General features: G+C 39.5%; 1 protein-coding gene across 1 annotated transcript; it reads left to right on the top strand.

Moving 5' to 3' along the window:
* The first annotated feature begins 1,401 nt into the window (after window positions 1–1,401).
* On the top strand, window positions 1,402–19,928 carry ncstn (nicastrin). The gene is made up of 17 exons (XM_088346719.1): window positions 1,402–1,552; window positions 2,932–3,033; window positions 3,108–3,231; window positions 3,996–4,117; window positions 6,168–6,313; window positions 7,522–7,666; window positions 7,734–7,846; window positions 9,675–9,827; window positions 12,153–12,257; window positions 12,330–12,407; window positions 12,480–12,649; window positions 13,836–13,938; window positions 14,010–14,108; window positions 14,184–14,271; window positions 16,240–16,403; window positions 16,481–16,696; window positions 19,226–19,928. The coding sequence occupies exons 1-17, from the start codon at window positions 1,495–1,497 to the stop codon at window positions 19,346–19,348; spliced, it is 2,109 nt and encodes a 702-aa protein (XP_088202845.1). The 5' UTR covers window positions 1,402–1,494; the 3' UTR covers window positions 19,349–19,928.
* The last annotated feature ends 1,340 nt before the right edge of the window (window positions 19,929–21,268 follow it).

The following is a 21,268-nucleotide window of genomic DNA, read 5'->3' as shown; positions in this document are numbered from 1 at the left end:
CACTCGCTCAGTCACACTTAGGGACAATTTGGACCAGGCAGTTAAACTGACATGCATGTTTTTGGAATGTGGGAGGAAACCCACGTGAGCACGGGGACAACATGCAAACTACACACAGGAAGGTTCAATCTCAGAGCTGTGCCGCTCACGCGCTAACCACTGCACTGCCTTGCTGCCGTTGTGCTTCACATGTGTTTCTCTATTACCTTCTGCGTTTACGAGCGGAGCACAAGCTTCACCCCCAGGGGCAGCTGTCAGAAATGAACTCTCCTCCTTTCAACACAGAAATCATATTAATCGGGTAAGAACACCATCCTCTCAGAGGCACGTTTTTAGTAACAAAATAGCTGTTTTTATCAAGTGATTTCTAAATTTTTGTCAGTATCGTCACATGTCGCTGCCCGTTAATGCGGAGGTTGCCTCATCTCTGTAGAGTGGGATGACGCATTACACTGAAAAACAACAGCGACCAGATGATGAAGGTGCTGCCAACCGTGGAAACCGGTGCTGTTTCATGTGGGGGACCAAACCCCTACCCTAAAAAACTGCCTGTACCTGCCCAAGACACCACAGGAAGTGGTGCCCCTACGACCCAGGTGGTTAAGGAATCCGTGAACTGTGATACTATTTGTTTTGTATTATTTTGTTGCTTAAGTCCAATGATGGGTGATTTGGTTTGGTATCAAAATAGAGAAAAGGATGCTATTTCGTTTCACCCATGCACCGACTTCTTTGACATTTGCACAGAAATCAAACAAATTGGATTGATTTTATTTGATTCACTTCAAATTGTCAAAAGGCTGGTGTTTTGTTTTTTAAAATCCATGGTGCATTTTATTACACTTTTTTTCCTAAATAAGGGACACTGTATGCATCTTCCTTTTTATTTTTTCAAATCCTCAAAATAAAAATTACATCAAATATTAGATTTCTTTATTGCATTTTTCAATTTGATCAAAGCAATGGAACATTCTGTAATTCATTATTTTATTATGCTAAACATGAGTAACATACAATAGAGCAGACCTGGGGTAATTCATTATTTTATTATGTTAAACATGAGTAACATACAATAGAGCATCATTCTCCACAGGTTACGCTGCATCCATCCATCCATCCATTATCTGCACCACTTATCCTCAGTAGGGACGCGGGGGTGCTGGAGCCCATCCCAGCTATCTTCGGGCAGCGGGCAGGGGACACCCTGAACCGATTGCCAGCCAGTCGCAGGGCTAAGCTGCATCTAATATGTCATTTTAATAGTAGGCTAAAATAATTACACACAGAATGTGTTGAGGCCTATATAAGGCTCCCGACAAATTAGCTTTTTGTTATTTTTTTGGGCTAATATGACTCTTCTAACATTTTGAGTTGCCGACCTTGGTTCAGGAAAAAAACCGAAGCGTGTCGGTCGCAGACCGAAAATCAAACACCGAACCCCGGAAGTCTTACTCACAACTTCCTGTTGTCTTGCTCATCTTTGAAACCAGGAAGATGGATATACTGGCCAACAAATGGCCTTTTAACTTTCTACTGTGTACGTTTTTTATCGGTAAGTCGACATCACTTCAGCTTTTACGTAACACACCAAAGTTTTTTGAACACTACCAATATGTATATGAGACAAAATACTTCGTTTGTTCCGACTTCTTTTGTGAGTTGGCTAGCTTAATGCTAGGCTAGTAGCGAGCCGACTACTCATTGAAATTAACATGGGTGTAAAATGCCTTTTTGTGAGTCTGTTATCTTGGTGGTTCTATTGTCAACGTTTTGTGGGTGTAAAGGACAAGTAATTTAAAATGTTGCATTTAAAATTCGGATTAGCATTTCTTCAATGGGCGTTTCATCTTGAGCGTGACTACTCGTGATTCCCACCCGCCTGGGGCTCAAGTGCAACCTCCATTCATATTCCATTCACTATTTATCCTAACTTGACCGTGACAAACTTTAAAGGGATTCTTCATCCATCAATTGTCGATAAAAGAAAAATAATGTCCTTGCACCACCTCAATGTTAAAGGCAGCAGTTTTGTAGATTTGTACGTTCATTATTGTTCCATGCATTCCAAGAAACTGTTTCAATTACAACTACAGATGAATAAAACCTGAAAAGTTTGAAATCTGGACATGCAAAATTATTTCCTATTCCTATTCCAGGTATTTCTTCTGTTCTTCTAATCTACAGCACCTTTACTGTTAAATGGTCAATCTAACATATAGTTAACTTAAATCTAAACGGCTGCTAATCTGACTTTTTGCACTACTGGCAGTTTTTTATAGCTTGCCACTCATTGCACATTGCTCTCTGCACTATGGTAATTACAGCGTTATTGTTACAGTGTTAATGTTACTGTGTACCTGACTTGTTAACCTGACTGCCCATTTTGCACATCTGGTTAGCTACTCTTCTTGCACTATCGGCACTATGGTAAAATACTATACGTAGCCAATTACAATACAACTTTATTTATATCTGTACATTCAAGGAAACTGTGGGGGTCAGATGCATCGACATTTCGTTCTGTATACACGTGTACTAGAATGACAATAAAGTAGATCTGAATCTGAATGTAGCATTGGGGAGACTACACGATCAAAACAACAGTTCTGTCTAGAGAGATTTGATTTTTGCGTTTGCTTGGATTGAACACATTTGAGAGTGGCAGGAGTATTATTAAGTTTGATAATGCTAACCTGAATCGACTCGGGAATCCAGTATCAAACTGCCTTGTGTGTCACGGATTCACATTCCTAACAAATGTATTAACCGCATGTTTATTTCTGCTTATATCAAATCAAATTATCAAATTATATTATTATCAGATAAACCTCCAAGCTGCAATCTTTTTTTTAAAATGAGAAGTAAACAAAGTTGTATCAGGACCCCTTACTATCGCGGTATAGCGCTTAAATAACATAGATGCTCTTGTAGGTGTTGGCTGTACATCAGTGGAAAAGAAAATCTACGTGCACCTCAACTACACCATCCCATGTGTACGACTCCTCAATGCAACACATCAGATTGGCTGTCAATGTAAGTAAATCCTCATAATAAATTGAAAAGTATGCTCCACCCATGGCTTGCTAATCCATGAATTTGTCCACTAGCCTCGTTGTCTGGTGACGTGGGTGTGCTCCATGTCCTGGAATCAGAGGAAGACGTGGACTTAGTGCTGCGCACAGGTCTCCACCCGCCCTACATGGTTATCTTAGAACACCAGCTTTTCACGAGGTGCTTTTTTGTTTTTTGGTACACTAGACTTAATTGGTGGATACAGAAAGGGGAGTGGTGGGTTTAGAATCAAAACTAATTTTAATAGGTTTTACTTGCAAGCATTTTCATTCCCTCAAAGACTTTTTGCATTAATCATATCCTTAATTTTAAAAACTGTCCCGATCCTTGATTACTTATGGCTAAATTCCTTCCCGAGATTAACGATGTGTGTGCCTTCTTTGTATTTCTATACTATGTCAAGCTTTATTTCCATGGTTGTCATATTTTCTCTTCTCATTTATCACTTCAAGTTCATGGACTCACAGCTAAAGTTTGTTACAAGATATGCTGAATGAAGCGAGAGAGAGGTTTTGTGTGGGAGAGTTCAGCCAATAGTATATCAGCATCATTATGATGCCAACCAATAGCTGACTAGCATTTTATGTGACCTCGACAAATAGCAGACACATCTTAGAAATGTATGAGGGGGGTGACTCGTGCAGTCATGCACATGAACAGCATAGTTCGCTTTTTCTAATGTTTTGGAGCAAGAAAAACAATTTGTTGTTCATGTCCAATGTCGGGTAAAATGAGAGTCTGACAAAAAAATCTTATTCCACATCGCACTCAGATGCTGTAAACTAGAGGTCTACTGTACAATATCTATCTTTGCACAATATTTATCTTTGCATAATATTGACATGTTTGTTTAAATTTGTTCTTGATGACTAGCTACGAGACAATTATTTCATGTTCCAAAATATTTTTTCTTTGACCATCAGGTCTATCATGATGAAGCTGAACAATGGCTCCGGCAGGGTGGCGGGCGTTGCTGTCATAGCGCCCAACGAAAACCCAGCAGACGGTTTCTCGCCACATAACAGATGTCCCAACGAAAACACCGGTGCGTTTTTCACTTTCATTTTTAGACAACTTTTAACACATATTTTCCGGTTCAAAACACACACAAAATTGTAAATTTTCAATACTTTTAGTAAAACAGGAGAAAACTATTGTGTTTTTAACCATATTTTTAATTCATATTTTTACCATTTATTTTTGTTTCATAAACCTGGAGTTTTCAGTAAAGCAGAAAAATGTTTCATGAGGGAAAATGTACCGCCTTTATTTTATGTAATAAGTTTTTATAAAAGAACATCCTGATGTAAAAAGTATACAATGAAAACATTTTTTGCGTCAAGTGTCGAAAGGTATTACATGATAAAATACTGAAAAGGTTTTTAATTTGCAAATTGGAAAATACTGCAACTGTAACAAAAATCATGGGCTACAAAATGTTTTATCCATTCTCTTTTTTTCCCCATTTTGTGATGAAACACAAATTGCAAATGTTATCGTAACTTTCCATTTGTCCTAGGTGATAAGGTCCCCAAAAAACTGGATTTTATCGATGATTACAATCCTTTTGTTGAGTAAAAATTACATTTTGTTGCAAAATGTTCGAACAAAAATGAGTGAATTTGATCAGTTAGATTGCAAATCTAACACTCACAACTCGTGCAAAAAAGTTGATTGCTTGCTTAAACTGTTCATTAATCTGCACCAGGTAGGAGTAATTAAAATAAAACTCACAAATTCCTACCATCAGTGTCCTGACTTGGCAAATGTTCAAATTTTCATTTTCATTCGATTTATTGCTCAGCAAACCAGGGCTCTTAAACCTAATTTAGTGGGGGCCACTGGAACTGGATTATAGGTGAGGTTGGGCCAAATTGAGTTTACAACACGAACATTTCTAAGGAAAACATTACACTGTTGTCAGATATCGTTTCAAAACTTTCTACACAAAATCAGATCTGTAAATAAGGAAAAAACATGAATTTGAATGAATGTGAAAATCACTCAACCAGTAATAAATGAATCCATAATTTGCCTGGACTGCGCTTTCATTAAATTTATAGAGTAAGGTGGGGTTAAAACTCGTAGCCCTTTAAGATGAAAACTGAAACACCTTTTCATGTCTGAAAAAATCAGCTGTCAAATCGAATCCGAATGTATTTGCATAGCACATTTCAGACAGGGCGGCTAAGTGGTTAGCTTAGTTATGTTCTCCCCATGCCTGAGTGGGTTTCCTTTTACAACTAGTTAAAAAGGGATTTTTAAATTTATAAAAACAACTAAACAAAAATGGCTCAGAAATGATGGTAAGATTGTTTACCATGACAGTGACACAGAGGATGAAAATGTCATTGGATCTAGTGATTTGGAGTGAAATTGATAGTTGGGTAAGCATGTTATTTATGCTAGAGTTATTTTAATAACTCTTGATATGTAACTTTGTTACTGAAATTAACAGGCATTTCAATCATCTAACGTTTATATACCGTACAAACGTTTTCAACCCATTGTTTTTTTATTTTCAATTACCTTACAAGAGAACATGGAGGTTTTTGGTTGGGTTTTATCAAACAAATTTCCCCCAAAATTGTGACTTATACTGCAAAGCGACTTATAGTCTGGAAAATACTATATGCATTTTATGGTTGGTGCGACTTATTCTCCGGAGCGACTTATATTCTGCAAAATTCGGTACCTGTGGTACTTTATCAAGGAAAAAAGCTTTTGTGGCTTGTTTAAGACCCACTCTATAAAATTTGGGGCGGCAGTAGCTCAGGAGGTAGAGCGATCGTTTTAGGATTAAGGGATCCCAGTTCGAATCCCGGCTTGTCCGTGTTACATGCCGAAGTGTCCTTGGGTAAGACACTGAACCCCCAATACCCCCAATAAGCAGGTTAGCGCCTTACATGGCTGCACAGATCACGGCCGCTATTGGGAAATGTGAAGCACAATGTAAAGCGCTTTGGGAAGTCATTGACTTGAAAAGCGCTATAGAAATGCAGATCATTTCATAACAACCAAGTAAACTTTCACACTTATAACACTATAATCAGCGTGCTACTTCAATCACTTTGAAATAATGTTGTTCTTGTTAGGCGTGTATTCTGAGACCTACGACCCAGGCTTGGCTCACTGCAATACATTGGAATGGAACCCTTTGGGCAACGGCTTATCCTACGAGGAATATGATTTCCCCATCTTCTCGCTGAAGGATGACAACGAGACACGCCTCATCCAACAGGTAGGTGGCAAACTCTCATGCTGTCTTTCACCTAGAACAGCGGTCCAGACCCTTATTGACCCAAAGAGCCATAAAAGTAATATATATATATATATATATATATATATATATATATATATAATTATTTTTTTTAATTGAGAGCCACACCATATATTTTAAGACAAAATTCTACCAAAACCACTCTCCAGACAGAAGCTTATTTTTCAGTGCATTTTGTTTCACTGTGTAACTTTAAATGATTTGATCAATTGTATTAAATAATAACGCCAGAGCCTGCATCCCATAGCAACAAATATACCACTTTAAACTTTATTCCATCTGAAAGGGACAGTGTGTAATGCCTCCTAGTGTTGCAAAAAAAAAAAAAACCTTCATTCAGTAAAAAAAAACATTGATTTGAATACTAGGCAAAATAAATGAATTATCATACCAATCTTAATTTTTATAAATATTTATTGGTCGAGAATTTATTATTTATTTTACATAGCGCATTCCATTCCTTGGTAGTGGCCACCATATTTGTCTGACATTTTGCTGCTATGCTGTGCTCATTTGGCATTGGTTTTCTTTCGCCTTAGACAATACAATGCCATCCAGTTGTCAAATATTACCCAATTTATCTTTGAGATGGTTGAGGCTCATTTTGGCCGGTTTCAGAACAAGGTGTATGCAGAGTACTTATGGGGAAAAGCCGCAAAATACTGTAAACGTAAAGTATTTATGAATGTATTTCCCTTCAGCGAAGTGGGCGCGTGTCAGATGGGAACGTGCTTTGTGTGCAGATTTCAGCTCGCCCAATGAAATCGCTCCGGGTACTTAGCTGACGTTTTTAGGTGTTTACACTTTGTTCTGTAGGTTTTCATCATAAAGTGTCTCAACAGTGAACATCAATTGCTTAATGAGATTCCATATAAAAGATTCCTTACAGACGAACAGCAAAAACAGGGTATGTTGGTGTAGCAGCGTCACTGTAAACTGTAGTTAAGACTGTGCCATATATATCCTGGACCAAGCCCATTGTTGAAAAACTTTGATTTGGCTTTTGCTTTGTCGAAGTTGGAACGATTTATAGAAGATTATCTTGGACCACATTTTATGTCCGCGCCAGATGTACTTGTGAAAAGAGCCATATCTGGCGGACGAGTCATAGTTTCCCAACCCCTAACCTAGAACAACAAAAGTTTGATATTGCCCGGCTTTTTTTTCAGTGCTACTTGGACCACAACCGCGCACTGAATGGCAGTGTCCCCCAGTACCCGCTGTGCGCAATGCAACTCTTCTCGCACATGTCAGCCGTCACCAACACTGCCACCTGCATGAGGAGAAACGACATCAACTTCAGCATCACGCCAGGTAACTTGGCTCGAGTCAACTTGCGGTTTAGCAGAGCAGATTAAGTTAATGTTCATTCTCCGCGTAGAGTTTGTTTGCGATCCACTGGGGGACTTCAACGTTTGGGCCTCCACCAGGGCGCTCAACAACACGGCTAAAGGACACAAGACGTCTGAGAGTGTCGTCATCGCAGCCGCTCGAGTAAGTTCATGAAACTTGTGATGAGCCCTTTGTGACTATTTTTTTTCTGGATTTTATTTTAATCTAGGGAATTGTTCCTCAACCTTTTTGAGCCAAGGCCCACTTTTTCATTTTAAAAATCTCAAGGCACACATTTTATTTAAGTGACAGTATCAAGTTTTTTTTAGCATTTGTGATCACTGTGGCTCAGGAGGTAATACGGGTTATCCATTGTAGTTATTAGTTCATGATTCACGGATCCCTTAACGGCATGGGTCGTCGGGGCACCAATTAGGACTCAACTCTGGATATCTCTCTCCACTGTTGATGCTTCCTGGCCTGTTGGCACCAGTCCATTCCTCAATGTTGTGGGCCTAGTTCTTTTTCGGTCTTCCTCTCCTCCTGACTCCTTGGAGTGTGCCCTGAAAAAATTACCTTGACAAGTCCCGATGCGCTTGTGATATGACCATACCGTTGAACCAACTGTCTGCACATGGTTGACTGTAATTTTTAAGGACCTCAGGGACTCGCTGTGTCCATCTATTCATGATCTCCTTTTCTTCAGTTAGCTTACTCCCTGCCTCATCGTGAATGCTTCTGAGTTTTGTCTGTTTTGTTTGTGTGAGGTCTTTTACAATCTGGGAAGCTTTCTTTTAATTGTTCTTGTTAAGGCACCCTTCTAAGTCTGAGCCTTGGTCTTCAATCCATTTTTCCTTTGCTTCTCTCAAGCTTTTTTCAGTTTTCATCCTGGCTGCTCTATACTTTGCTGCTCCTCCAGGGCCATTTCTTTTCTACTTTAGTTCTTGCCTCGTGTCGTCCATTTAAAGGATTTAGTTTGTAACCCACGGCTTTATCTCTTATGGTGTTTTTCTACATTTTCATCCAAGGCGAGTAAAGAAGCCCACTTCCCGCTGATAAAGGCCTGAAAGCCCTCGACCACCTGTGGGTCTTTTAGTCACTCAAGGTCAAACTTGGTTAATAGATTTGCTTTAATTTTTGACTGTGTTTTCAACCTGTCTTTCAAGCTTGACTGTATTATAATCTTGTTTTTCTGAATAAATAACAAAAATTATTATCTATGAGCAGAATTATCTGCCAGTTAAACTTTTTCTTTTTTTTTTCTACGTCACGCTCTAAAACCTTTTCAGGTTTCTGTATGAAAAATCATGTGCAAGGTTTTTATTTTATTAGGTTTATTTTATTATTTTTGCAGTGCAATCTTAAACGACTTCATCTAACAAAATACATTGTTAAACAATATTCCCTGTCACTTGAACAGATAATGAGTATGTACTTTTTTCATATACCTCCTTTAATTGAATAATATTGGTACTCTCATGTAAATGTCTAGTTTCCCAAATTTTTTTTTAAATGGAAAAACAGTTGTTTCCCCAATATTAATTTGGGAATTTTTTATATGAACAGCACATTTAATTTTTAATTTATTGTTGTTTTGCATGTAAAGGAATTAAAGAAACATTGTTGCTAATGTTCAATGGAAAACATCTTCGTCCTTATTTGTGTACAAATTTGTACTTTTTTTTTGGGCGGCACATTTTTTGTTTATGTTTTTATCCATCTAAAAAGGTTTAATTAAAGTATTTTTATACAAATGTCTTTGCAATTTAAAAAAATCCAACATCAAGTTTAAAAATATGATTCTTTTATGTTATAAGGGCACATTATAATTCCTTTTGAATAACTTTCATTTTCTTTTCATATCTAAGAATAAAATTTTTGTGAAACTTGAAAAAACAGTTTTTGTTGATTTAAAAAAAACACGCTTTTTGGAATTAATTTGAAAACCTGAAGAGGTTAACGCAGTTATAATCTTTTTCCCCACGTGTAGCTGGACAGCCGATCGTTTTTCTTCGACATTGCTCCTGGAGCGCAGAGTGCCGCCTCGGGCTTCGTCGCTTTGCTGGCAGCCGCCCATGCCTTGCGCAATGTCACCCAGGAGGCACCGCCCAACCGCACCATCTTCTACACTTTCTTCCAGGGGGTCTGTATGCCATAATTCACTTTAATATATTTTTTTAATTTTCATTTTGTACAGTATGCCCCCGAAATACCACATATATCTGTTCTGAGGTGGTGGGGGTCACAACGTGAAATTGCCATATAGCGGGGGATAGAAATCCGTGGTAATGTTGGTAATTCTCGGTATCCCAGATGAATACATTAAAATAACAAAATAGTATATAATAAGTACTACTTGTGTGTAATATATGTGTATGTGATGAAATACAATTATGATATACATTTTCAGATTTTTTTTAATTGATTTTAAAACTTCCACTTGCTATAATTGTCACACTCTAAGAAGATTATCTTGCTTGATTTCCCTCCTTTAGTAATAATCCGGATTATCGAATAGTTCCGACCATGCAATTTAGCAAGGGTAGCGATTCAAGTGCCTTATTCGTATTTCTTAATGATCGCAAGCTTTTTTTTCCATGGTTATCATGTTTTCGCGTTCTGTCATTAGCTTGACTGCAAGTTTTGTGACCCATAGCAGATAAATACATTTAAAAATTGGAATGGCCTTGCGCCATTAGAGCATCACTTGTGTTAAGATGCAAAAACATTTTTGGGTGGCATTTCACTTTTTGGCAGGGTCTGATGTAGAAAACGTGTGAATGTATTATACTAGAAAATAATAGGAACAAAACAAAACTATAATTTTCAGTTGCATATATAGATAACCTGATAGAAAACTTCACTGAGTTAATAAAAATGCTAATGTCTTAAAAAAAACACAGTAATATATTTTTGTGGTGACTTTTTATTTACCACAACCAGACACATTCGAATGTAGACTTCCGTAAGTAGAGGTACCACTGTTCTCCAAAAAAACAGACAAAAAATGTCTATAAAAGATTACGAACCAAACAAAACATAACTGCAGTCGCTACGGTTCTATGAGTCCCATACAACCACCAGAGACGGTGCTTCAAAGTCAAAGTCAGCTCTATTGTCAATTCTGCAGCATAAACAGAGAATTGAAATTGCTTTACTTTCAACCCTCAGTGTCTAGAAGATTAAAAAACACTATGTTAGGACACACTACACTAAGACACACAAGTCGACAGTAAAACACACATAAATAACGCGGACACATAAGTCATAAAGTGCATATGGTACCTTTGTAAACGAAGGTGCAAGCTCTGAATGTTATCATCACGCTTGTGCAGTTGAAGACATGCATAACAAAACATTAGTCACTCCCATCACACCCATTTCATTAGGAACGTCTTTAAATTCCAGTCTCATCGCTGGTACGTCACCTTCAGAATCGAGAGTGACACAATGCTGTGGCGGTCGTACGGGACTCAAAGGACCGTAGTTACGATCATAATTTTCATTCTATTTCGTCCCTACCAACCACCAGAGGCGGTGCTTCAAGCACTGACTGAGTAATAACAGCGTAGTCACAAGGAACCCCAGATACAAACATCAATTAGCAGCCTTGGCTGGACCAAAGCGGTGTGGGGGAGACCCCTTCAACGCTGTAGAACCTGGCAAAAGTGCTTGGCAACGCCGAAAAGGCGGCAGCACAGATGTCCACCAAGGACAACCCTCCAAAGCGGCCCCAGTAGAATGGCAGCACACCCCTGAAGGCACAAGGCGGGCACATGCGGTATAATCTGGCCAACATTTCCTGCAATTTAGCTGGACAAGCACCACTCAGACCAAACAAACTCCTGACAAGCCATCACTACTAACAAAAGCCGACCAGACAGATGAAAACCCGCCGTTGGGACAATGTGGCAGCGCAACACTCGCTGAGGGCACAAGAGCCCCACCCAGAATAATTTATTTTAATTAATATTTTCTATATTAAATATGTGTTAACTATGCCCACCTGAATTCAAAGAGCCTTTTTATATTCATTTATTTTTTTCACCACGCCCATCTGCTTTTATCTTCGTTTTATCATTGGTGTGGCCGCAAAGTTCTTCAGGCCGAAGGGAAGGAGGCAGCAGTTAAGGGCGACAGATTGATATCATGCGCTTGGTCTTGGTTTTCTTTAATTGTAGGGTGAAAATGGTGAAAGTAAAAAGAAGACTGTTTCAAATACAGTCCAAATGCTAACCCAGACCCTAAAAAAGATTAAAAACGAAGAGTTTATTTGCGCAAATCTAATAAATTCATAACAATTGGAGCTGCAATGACGATTTCAGCCAGAAGATGATGTTAGCAAGTAGAATAATTTTTATTTTACATTCACCACTTTTAAAGTGGAAATATCATAAGGCGGGGTTGCTGTGTCCTGGCGATCTAATGTATTTGAAATCTTCACTGACTTTTTGCCATCAACCAACAGGAAACTTTTGACTACATCGGCAGCTCTAGGATGGTGTTCGATATGGAAAACAAGCAGTTTGTGTTGGACTTGGACAATGTACACTCTTTGTTGGAGGTTGGACAGGTGGGTTGACCTATCCGTGTCAAAATATGGTCACAAATGTAGTAGGAGCTTGATTTGAATGGTTGCTCCTAGGTGGGCCTGAGCGCCAACTCTCGACTCTGGCTCCACTCTGATCCTGTATCAAGGAGGAATACCAGTGTGGACATGGAGGTTTGTCTATCACCCTTCCCACTTTGACACATCCCGCTAGGCCTCCTCTCTTATTGTTTTTTCGTGTGTCAGGTGAAGACGCTAGTGGAGAACATCCTGTCTTCTGTGACATCTTTGAACATATCTGCAAGTGAGCCCACCGTATCACAGCCACTCCCGCCTTCATCCTTCCAGCGTTTCCTGCGATCGCGGCCCATCCCTGGCATAGTCATTGAGGACCATGAGTTGTCTTTCAGCAACAGGTGAGAAAGGGAGCTTGGGGAACCTTGAATCAGGCATATAATCCGTTTTCTTCCTAAATAAAACCTTTCCTCTCATTACTCATTGTTTGGTACAACAACAATCATACGCTAACAGTAAGTAAAGACTGAAAAGTAAAGTGATTAATCTTTTGCGATAATAGATTTAAATCTAGATCAGGACACCGCCACACAATATTTAAGTGAGCATAACTACCTCGACTGATTTTTTTCTCAACAAAAGAGAATTTTTATTTGCTAATAGAAAAATTGAAGTGCACTTATTGTAAAAGTGAGAACTGAATTTATTTGGTATGCTATCTCATCATCCAGTGGTGTACGATTTATGGCCCTGGGGGTAATTTTAGTGGCCTGTGAAAGGTTCTAAAATTGACATCTGCTTAGGGAGAAAAAACTCATGCTGAAAAGGATTTTAGAAATGGGCAACATTTCAAAATAAATATTTACACCTAGGTGTGTCTTGTATAGCTATCCCTGATGTTGTAAAATGATTTATTAATTTAAATAGTCAAGTTATGTTTATTTATATAGCCCTTAATCACAAGAAGTCTCAAAGGGCTGTACAGATTACTGTTACACCGTACCCAGATCTAAAATCTACATGAGGGCAAGGTTCTTAAATAATACACTATTGATTTGAATATTAAGCTAAAACATATTTTTTAATTATGAACATGATTTCTTTTTTTTAATACTCTTAGGCTTAGAACTTTAATTATGTGACACAACTGGAGATGCGGACATGTTTAGCCGCCATTATACTACTATAAAGCCTGGACAACCATTTTGCGAAGGTAGCTTGTCCTAGTGGTGCTATTTTAGCACCATCCACAGCTGAGATGTGAATGTAATGGTCACCAAGTCCCATGATTCGGACATCTGGCTCGTCATCTTCGACTTTCTTTTCGTGCGGTTTCCTTCTCAAGCCACTCATGTCAGTTACTTGACTGCCGGCTATGGCTCGCTGTTAGCTGCGATTGTTAATTAAGGTGCTTTGCAAATTTTCAGTAGGTGAACCTTCTGAGGAAAAATGTGGACACTGGGCATAAACTTTGGGTATAGCCAATGCACTTCATATCCTGAACAAAAAAAACCGACTGTTGCACTGAGTAATATCCCATAGTTGATTATAACGTCAAGTTTATAGAAAAGGTTTTCCGCTTTGTAGGTTCTACCAGAGCATGTACGACAACGCCGAATACCTACCTGTGTCGTACCCGCAGAATATGACACAAGAGGAGAAGCTACAGTTTGTTACAGAGACAGCTAAGGTTTGCTTTGTCACCATCAAAAGACTATTTTTCACTATGTGGTTTGAGTCAAGATAATGTTTGTCTTTAAGACTCTGGCTGAAGCGGCCACAGTGATTGCTCGAGCTTTGTACAAGCAGGCAGGAGGAGATCAAGCTCAACTGAATAGCATCAACGCCGACGCACAAATTGTAAGATCAATTTAAAGGACTATTTCCAACCTTTTTAGTTTTTGCATCACTCATCCATGTATTTTTTGCCTTTAGGTGTCTCGGATGCTTTACTCATTCCTTATTCAGTCTAATAACAGCTGGCTGCAGCAGATGGTCCCCGCCGACCTTGCAAGCTACCTGAGTAAGTTGTTGGAAAATCATTAAAAAATGCTTAACTTTCTCAATCAGGCATTTTTGTGCAATTTTGTATGTTAACATGCAGGCAATAATCTTCATACAAACAGAATATTCTGATTATGTAAAACCATTGAATTGCCCAGAATAATTTGATTAAGGTCTAAGTCCCACTCAAAGTAGTACAATATCAAGAGTTGGGTAAGTCCTTTCATTTTCTGATTACTTGTGCATGCATACGCATTCAAGTAATCTGATTGGCTGTGCACACGCGCAGTTCTCATCATCTGAGATTTTTTTTATGCCCCAAAGCACTGTGGGACTTAAGGTATTAAGACAAATGATGCACACAAACTTCCTAAAAAAGGAACCTTTGGGTTCATTTCTATGTGAAATTTCTATTTTCCTGCCCTCTTGTTGAAAATGCCATAGCTGTATCCATTTTTACATAGGGTTCACAATTAGATCCTTTTATAAATAGAGTAAGCTCCAGAAATCAGATATTGTGTTACCGATGGGATTATTGCTTGCATGTAAATGTATTCTTTGTTTCATAAGACCTGTCATATTACCTTATTGGAGAAGTTAACCAGTTTAGGATAGGACTGCATTGGCACTTTTGTACTTATAGTCCTGGTAGCTATTAGGGCTGTATGATTCACTGAAATATAATCAATATCGTGATGTTACGTAGTGTGATTGTTATCGCAAGACACTGCATTTTTTCCAAGGATTTATAGACAGCAAGCCTACCAAAGCCCTCCAAAAGAAGGCGCTGTTAACGTAAGATTAAAGCATGTCACTATTATTAACCCTTGGGTGCATAGGGCTTAATATTGTCATATTCCAGGTATTCCTCATAAAACATGTTTAGTATTTTTATTTTTTTGGCCACTCATTTTAACACCACTCATGGAAGAGTATGTACTCTTAGGTCATGGGTTAGGTACTCACAAAAACAAAACAAATCTAGCGCAGAAAATGCACTTTTCTTTTAAAATCGAAAATAGAATCGAAAATTGGTCTGAAATATATCGCAATTGGATGTTTTCCCTAAATAGTGCAGCCCTAGTAGCGACATCTTTTATTTTCCTCCCATTTGTTTCGTTAATACCAAATCATATCGCTAAATAAAGACTTGAAGGAGTTGTCGTTCTCGTAGATTTTCCTTAATTCTTGTTCCATCCATCTATCCATTATCTGCACCGCTTATCCTCATTAGGGTCGCGGGGGTGCTGGAGACCATCTCGGCTGTCCTCGGGCAGAGGACACCCTGAACTGGTAGCCAGCCAATAGCAGGGCACACAGAAAGAGACAACTCACTCGCTCATTCACACCAAGGGACAATTTGAAACGGCCAATTCACTTCACATGCATGGTTTTCGGAATGTGGGAGGAAACCAGAGTGCCTTGGGGAAACCCATGCAAGCACGGGGAGAAAATGCAAACTCCACACATGAAGGTTTGATCCCATGACCTCAGAACTGTGCTCGTGTTCCAATTTTCCAAATTAGTTTTGTTATGCTTATTTTTGGGATGAAGACTCACGCGAGTTACGAAAATGATTAAATAACAAAGCCATCGCGACTGCTATTGACCACAACCAGACAGCGATTATTCATTTTGGTAAGATGTAAGACTCTGAAAGATATTTTTCAGAATAATGTGAACATATGTATTATTTTTATCAGTTTTTTATTGTGTTTTGTGTTTTAAAAAAATGTGTTTTTGTGAAAGTTTGAGATGTAAACTACAAAATTTTGGTAAAATGTGCTTCAGGGGCTAAGATGACATTGATTCATCAGTCGTTGACTATAAAGTAAGATAAGCTCAGGTGTTTGTGGGAAGGTCCAAAGCCTCTCTGGCCTGAGAGACATATAGAGCGTGATGCGTTCATCCTTAATGGATCAAAACACGTCGCAGAGGATACATGTTCGCAGTTCATTTGGAACAATGTTTCTGTGATGTGCTTCAGAGGATACGGCCACAAACTTCTACGTGGGTGTGGCACAACAAGTGAGCGAGCCCACTTACCTGGTGCAACACTTGCTGGCCAACTTGACTGGCAGCGTGGTCAACGTAACTCAGCCAGACTGCCAGAACCAGCGGATGGAAGAGAATGATACAGAGAGCAAACATGTGAGTGGTTGTCGTGGAAAATAGCAGGACAATCCCATCTAAAATAACTTTAAACTCCTCATTGTTGCCTTTATCAGAATTACACTTACACATGGGTCCAAGGTTCCCTGCCGCCCAATGCCACCAAGCGGGAGGGCTACTGCGTTCGCTCTACTGTACACCTCTCCAAGGCTTTGTCTCCTGCATTTGACCCTCTGCAAGAATTCACCTCCACAAACTACTCCACCTGGACTGAGTCACGTTGGAAGATCATCAAGGGACGAATCTTCCTTGTGGCCAGTCATGAGCTGGAGGTAAAATAATAAACACTGCATCGGGTATATTTGTTGTCACAGACTTGGATGAGTGATATTTTGCACATTTCAAAGTCAAGATGCTTGACTTACTATTGGAAAATTGATTAGTTCATTGATTTCTGTGTGGTTGCTAAGAGTTTTGGATCTATATATTTGGCCTAATCACTATATTTTAATTTTTAAATGTTGGCATCCAGTCAGTCAACTTGTAGCACTGCACTTAATTCTATATTACTAGTTTTCTGGATACAAGGCGCACATAAAGACCTCGAATTGGCCAGAAATTTGAAAGTGCGCGTTATGATCTGGTTCGCCTCTTATACAGCGGGGTAAAGAATTATTTAGTCAACCACCAATTGTGAAAGTTCTCCGACTTGAAAAGATTAAGGACGCCTGTAATTGTCAACATGGGTAAACCCTTTACATGACAGACATAATGTGGACAAAATTACAGAAAATCACATTGTTTGATTTTCAAAAAATTTATTTCCAAATTAGAGTGAGAAATAAGGATTTGATCACCTAAAAATGAGCAAGATTCCTGGTTGTCAAAAGGGTCTAACTTATTCTAACGAGGTCTAGCAAAGCTCCACTCCTTGCCTGTCTTAATGTCATGTCTTTGAACCTATTATCAGTATAAAGACACCGTTCCACAACCTCAGTCAGTCTCCTTGTAGACCTGCACCAGGCTGGGAAGACTGAATTTGAATAGGTAAAGGCATGGTCACACAGCCTTTCACGGGCGTATCGCAGCTGAATCACGGCCAGAAGTTTCTGCCCGTGAAGCAGGCGCGGTGGAAAATGTGCAAAATTGGCTAAACCCGCTGTTTACCCGTGGTATGCCCGTGAAACAGACGCTGGCGACTGTTCCGCGTCCTTATCGCGGGTAACCGCGGCTGCATCGCGTTTGACCGTGCTTACACGCGGTACACACGCTAATGCACGTGATAACACCGCGATACAGGCGCAGAACAAACGTGCTATGGCCGTGCTCCACCCGCGATTACCCGCTAAAATTTCGCGTCCTACCCGCGTGTAACCACGTCTTGGCCGTAGCACGTTCGTACCGCGTCTTTACCTCGTGTGTACCATGTGTGCCGCCCGCGGTTACCCGTGGTCTAAAGTTTTGAGCAGCGCAAAACCTTTTCGCGCGGCCAGCCGCGTGGGAATTTCTTACCGCATGTAAAGCACTGCTGTATCTCGTCTGTATCGCGATCTCAAAGCGTCCAACAGCGTCTGCTTCACGGGCAGAAATTTCTGGCCGTGATTCAGCCTCGATACGCCCGTGAAAGGCTGCGTGACCGGGCCTTAAAACCTGTTGTAAAGAGATCAACTGTGGGATTAATTATTGGAAAGTGGAAAACATACAAGACCACCCCTCGATTAGTGCCTCCATGCAAGATTTCAACCTGGTGGTGTAAGATAACAAGAGCGGTGGGGTAAAATCCCAGAACCACACCAGGGGACCTAGTGAATAACCTACAGAAAGCTGGAACCACACTAGCAAAGGCTACCATCAGTAACACAATGTGCCGCCAGGGACTCAAACCCTGCACTGCCAGATGTGTCCATGTGCTGAAACCTCTAGCATTTGAATAATTCAGAAAAGGACTGGGAGAATGTGTTATGGTCAGATGGAACCAAAATAGAACTTTTTGGTAGAAAAACAACAGGTTCTCATCTTTTTAGGAAAAAGAGTAAAGGATTGCATGCGAAGAACACCATACTTACTGTGAAGCATGGAGGTGGAAACCTTATGCTTTGGGACTGTTTTTTTGCAACGGGACTAACATGACTGATCTGTGAAAAGGCACGACTGAATGATGCCGTGTGTCGAGAGAATTTGAGTGAAAATCTCCCATCAGCATGAGGATTGAAGATGAGACATGGCTGGGTCTTTCACCTTGCCAATGATTCCATACATACAGCCAGGGCCAAAAAGGAGTGGCTTTGTAAGAAGCATTTCAAGGTCCTAGAGTGACCTAGGCAGTGTACAGATCTCAACCTCATAGAAAATATGTGGAAAGAGTTCAAAGTCCGTGTTGCCTAACCACAGCAGCAAAACATCACTGCTCTAGAGGAGATCTGTATGGGCAAACATACCAGCAATAGTGTGGGAAAAGCTTGTGAGGAGTTATAAAAAATGTTTGGCTATCTTTATTGCTAACAAATGGCACATATCAAAGCACCTCTTGACTTGAGATCTCAGATGCCGAGTGCCCAATTCATATAATAGCATCTTTCATACTGTATGTCGACTGGACACCTGCTGTCCCTTTTCTGCATTTAATATACTACTCCTGACTTTACAGACAATGAGCTACTACTACCCTTTTCCACAGTCTTTGAACACAGTTGCTGCTTATTTAGCAAATTGGCTTACATATTACAATTTTATATGTGAAAAACACAAAAACGCTAGCTTTCAATGAGAAAGTGACGATGTTTGCACTAATCGCCTTTTGTGATGAAAATTTAATGCTATATTGTTGTGAAGATTGTTAATTTCTCGTTGCTTCTGACTAGATGGTGACTCTGGGAGTGGGTATGGCTGTTCTGCTCAGCTCCCTGCTGCTCACCTTCCTGCTCAGCTCCAAAGCTGACATCCTCTTCAGCTCGCAGAGAGAACCCACCAACGCCACCTACTGACCACAAGCATCTCTATTACAATTAGTACTACTACATTTACCTGCCGGCAGACCTGTTTCTTCACGAGCAGGTAAACGCCCCTCTTGAAGGTTGTTTTAGACCTCAAACACGGCGGCACGCGAGGGTCCCCCAAAATATGCCTGGTCAGGTACCAGCCGCAGGGCTTCGGATGTGATGTTCATATTTCTTTCAAAATAACGCTCTCGCTTTTTATTTGGATTCGTACGAGCGATGACGAATTTATGTCCTGTACTTGATTGTGTCTGCACAAGCGTCGATAAACGAGCGCGTGAAAGCGATTGTTGTGTGCAATACTGTAATCTTTGTTGTAAATATCTGTAATTACAGTCAAAGTTGAGAAACCACTTTTGAGACGCCATGACCAAAAAAAGTTGCATTGTAGAAGTTTTGTTCATAAGTTCTAGAATATTCATGTTGGGGTTTTTTGCACTGCTTACTTCCACTTGGGATGGACTTCTTTTGGTTTATGAATTCAATATTTCACAATTGTTGACATCAGTGGCTGGAATCTTTTGAGCTGCTGTGAGATCTTGACGAGAAAATAAAGACAGGTTTTACACGTTTGACTTTCTTCAATGCATCACACCAAACATTAAAAGAGCATCTGTTAATCTAAAACCTTATTTTTCAAAAGAATGCCTTGGTCAAATAGTGTGCCATGAAACCTTCTCTGGTGTGAAGGAGGAAACTATTGAATTTCATTTTCTTCTTACAATCACAACGCATTGGAACATTGTGCCTGTCTGGCCAAAGCACACCACAAAATTTGTATTAAGTTTGAAAATATACACATCACACTTTCCGTGGATAAATCAGAACTGAATTTAAAATGAATGTAATTTACTTCATCACTTGAGGGATTATCGGTTGTTGTTTCAAATGACGTGTGTGCTGGAGAAATCTGACAAAGCTGGGTATGTACATAAGAACAATGGTGAAGTTTGGTCACTGTAAGTATCCAGTTTGTATTCTTCCTGGTGCATTTTAGCACTCTTTTTTGTATAACACAATAGTAACATATAAAACAGTGTAAAAAGCGTCTTTTCTGTAAAAAAAAAAATCAATAAAAACATTCAAAAATGTCTAAAAATTAAATCTTTTTTTTTCATACATTTTAGTTTGTTAATGCTTATTTTCATAAATTTTATTGAATTTTAGTTGAAGTAAAGCATTTAAAGGAAAAAAAGATTAAAAAAAATGTTTAGTACATTAGGAATTTTAATGTACCTAAAAACAACACAGGGCAGCACGGCGGCGCAGTGTTTAGTGCGTGTGCGGCACAGTTCTAAGGTCTTGGGAACCTCCTGTGTGGGTTCAAATCCAGCTACCGGACTTACTGTGCGGAGTTTGTATGTTCTGCCCGTGCTTGCGTGGGTTTCCTCCAGGCACTCCGGTTTGCTCCCACATTCCAAAGACATGCCATTTCAGGTGGATTGGCCGTTCCAAAATGTCCCTAGGTTTGAATGAGCGAGTTGTCTGTCCCTGTGTGCCCTGCAATTAGCTGGCAACCAGTTCAGGGTGTTCCCTGCCCACTGCCCGATGATTGCTGGGATGGGATCCAGCACCCCCGCGACCCTACTGAGTATAAGCGGTGCAGCTAATGAGATGAGATGAGAAAAAAAAGTAATGAGATAAAAACAACACGGATTGTAGTAAAGATGGAAAAAGAATGCAGACTTTAACTAAATACAAACTGGAAAAAACATCAATCTACTGTAAAATAACATTACTTTATAAAACGATTATAGGCTCGGGGAAGTAGCACCAACAAAGAAGAATGCTTATTTTAGGTATTTTTCTTTTACTACAAGTTCAAAAAAATTTAATTTAAAAATCTTTAGAGTAGTGAAAAATCTTGCTCGCTTATTTCGAGTGTAGAATAGAATTTATTTAATTTCA

The sequence above is a fragment of the Urocampus carinirostris genome, chromosome 1 (genome assembly GCF_059441175.1).
Source record: "Urocampus carinirostris isolate Australia breed hairy pipefish chromosome 1, RoL_Ucar_1.0, whole genome shotgun sequence".
Classification (NCBI taxonomy): domain Eukaryota; kingdom Metazoa; phylum Chordata; class Actinopteri; order Syngnathiformes; family Syngnathidae; genus Urocampus; species Urocampus carinirostris.
The sequence above is the reverse complement of the archived record's forward strand: the minus strand, read 5'-3'. Positions and strand labels throughout refer to the sequence as shown.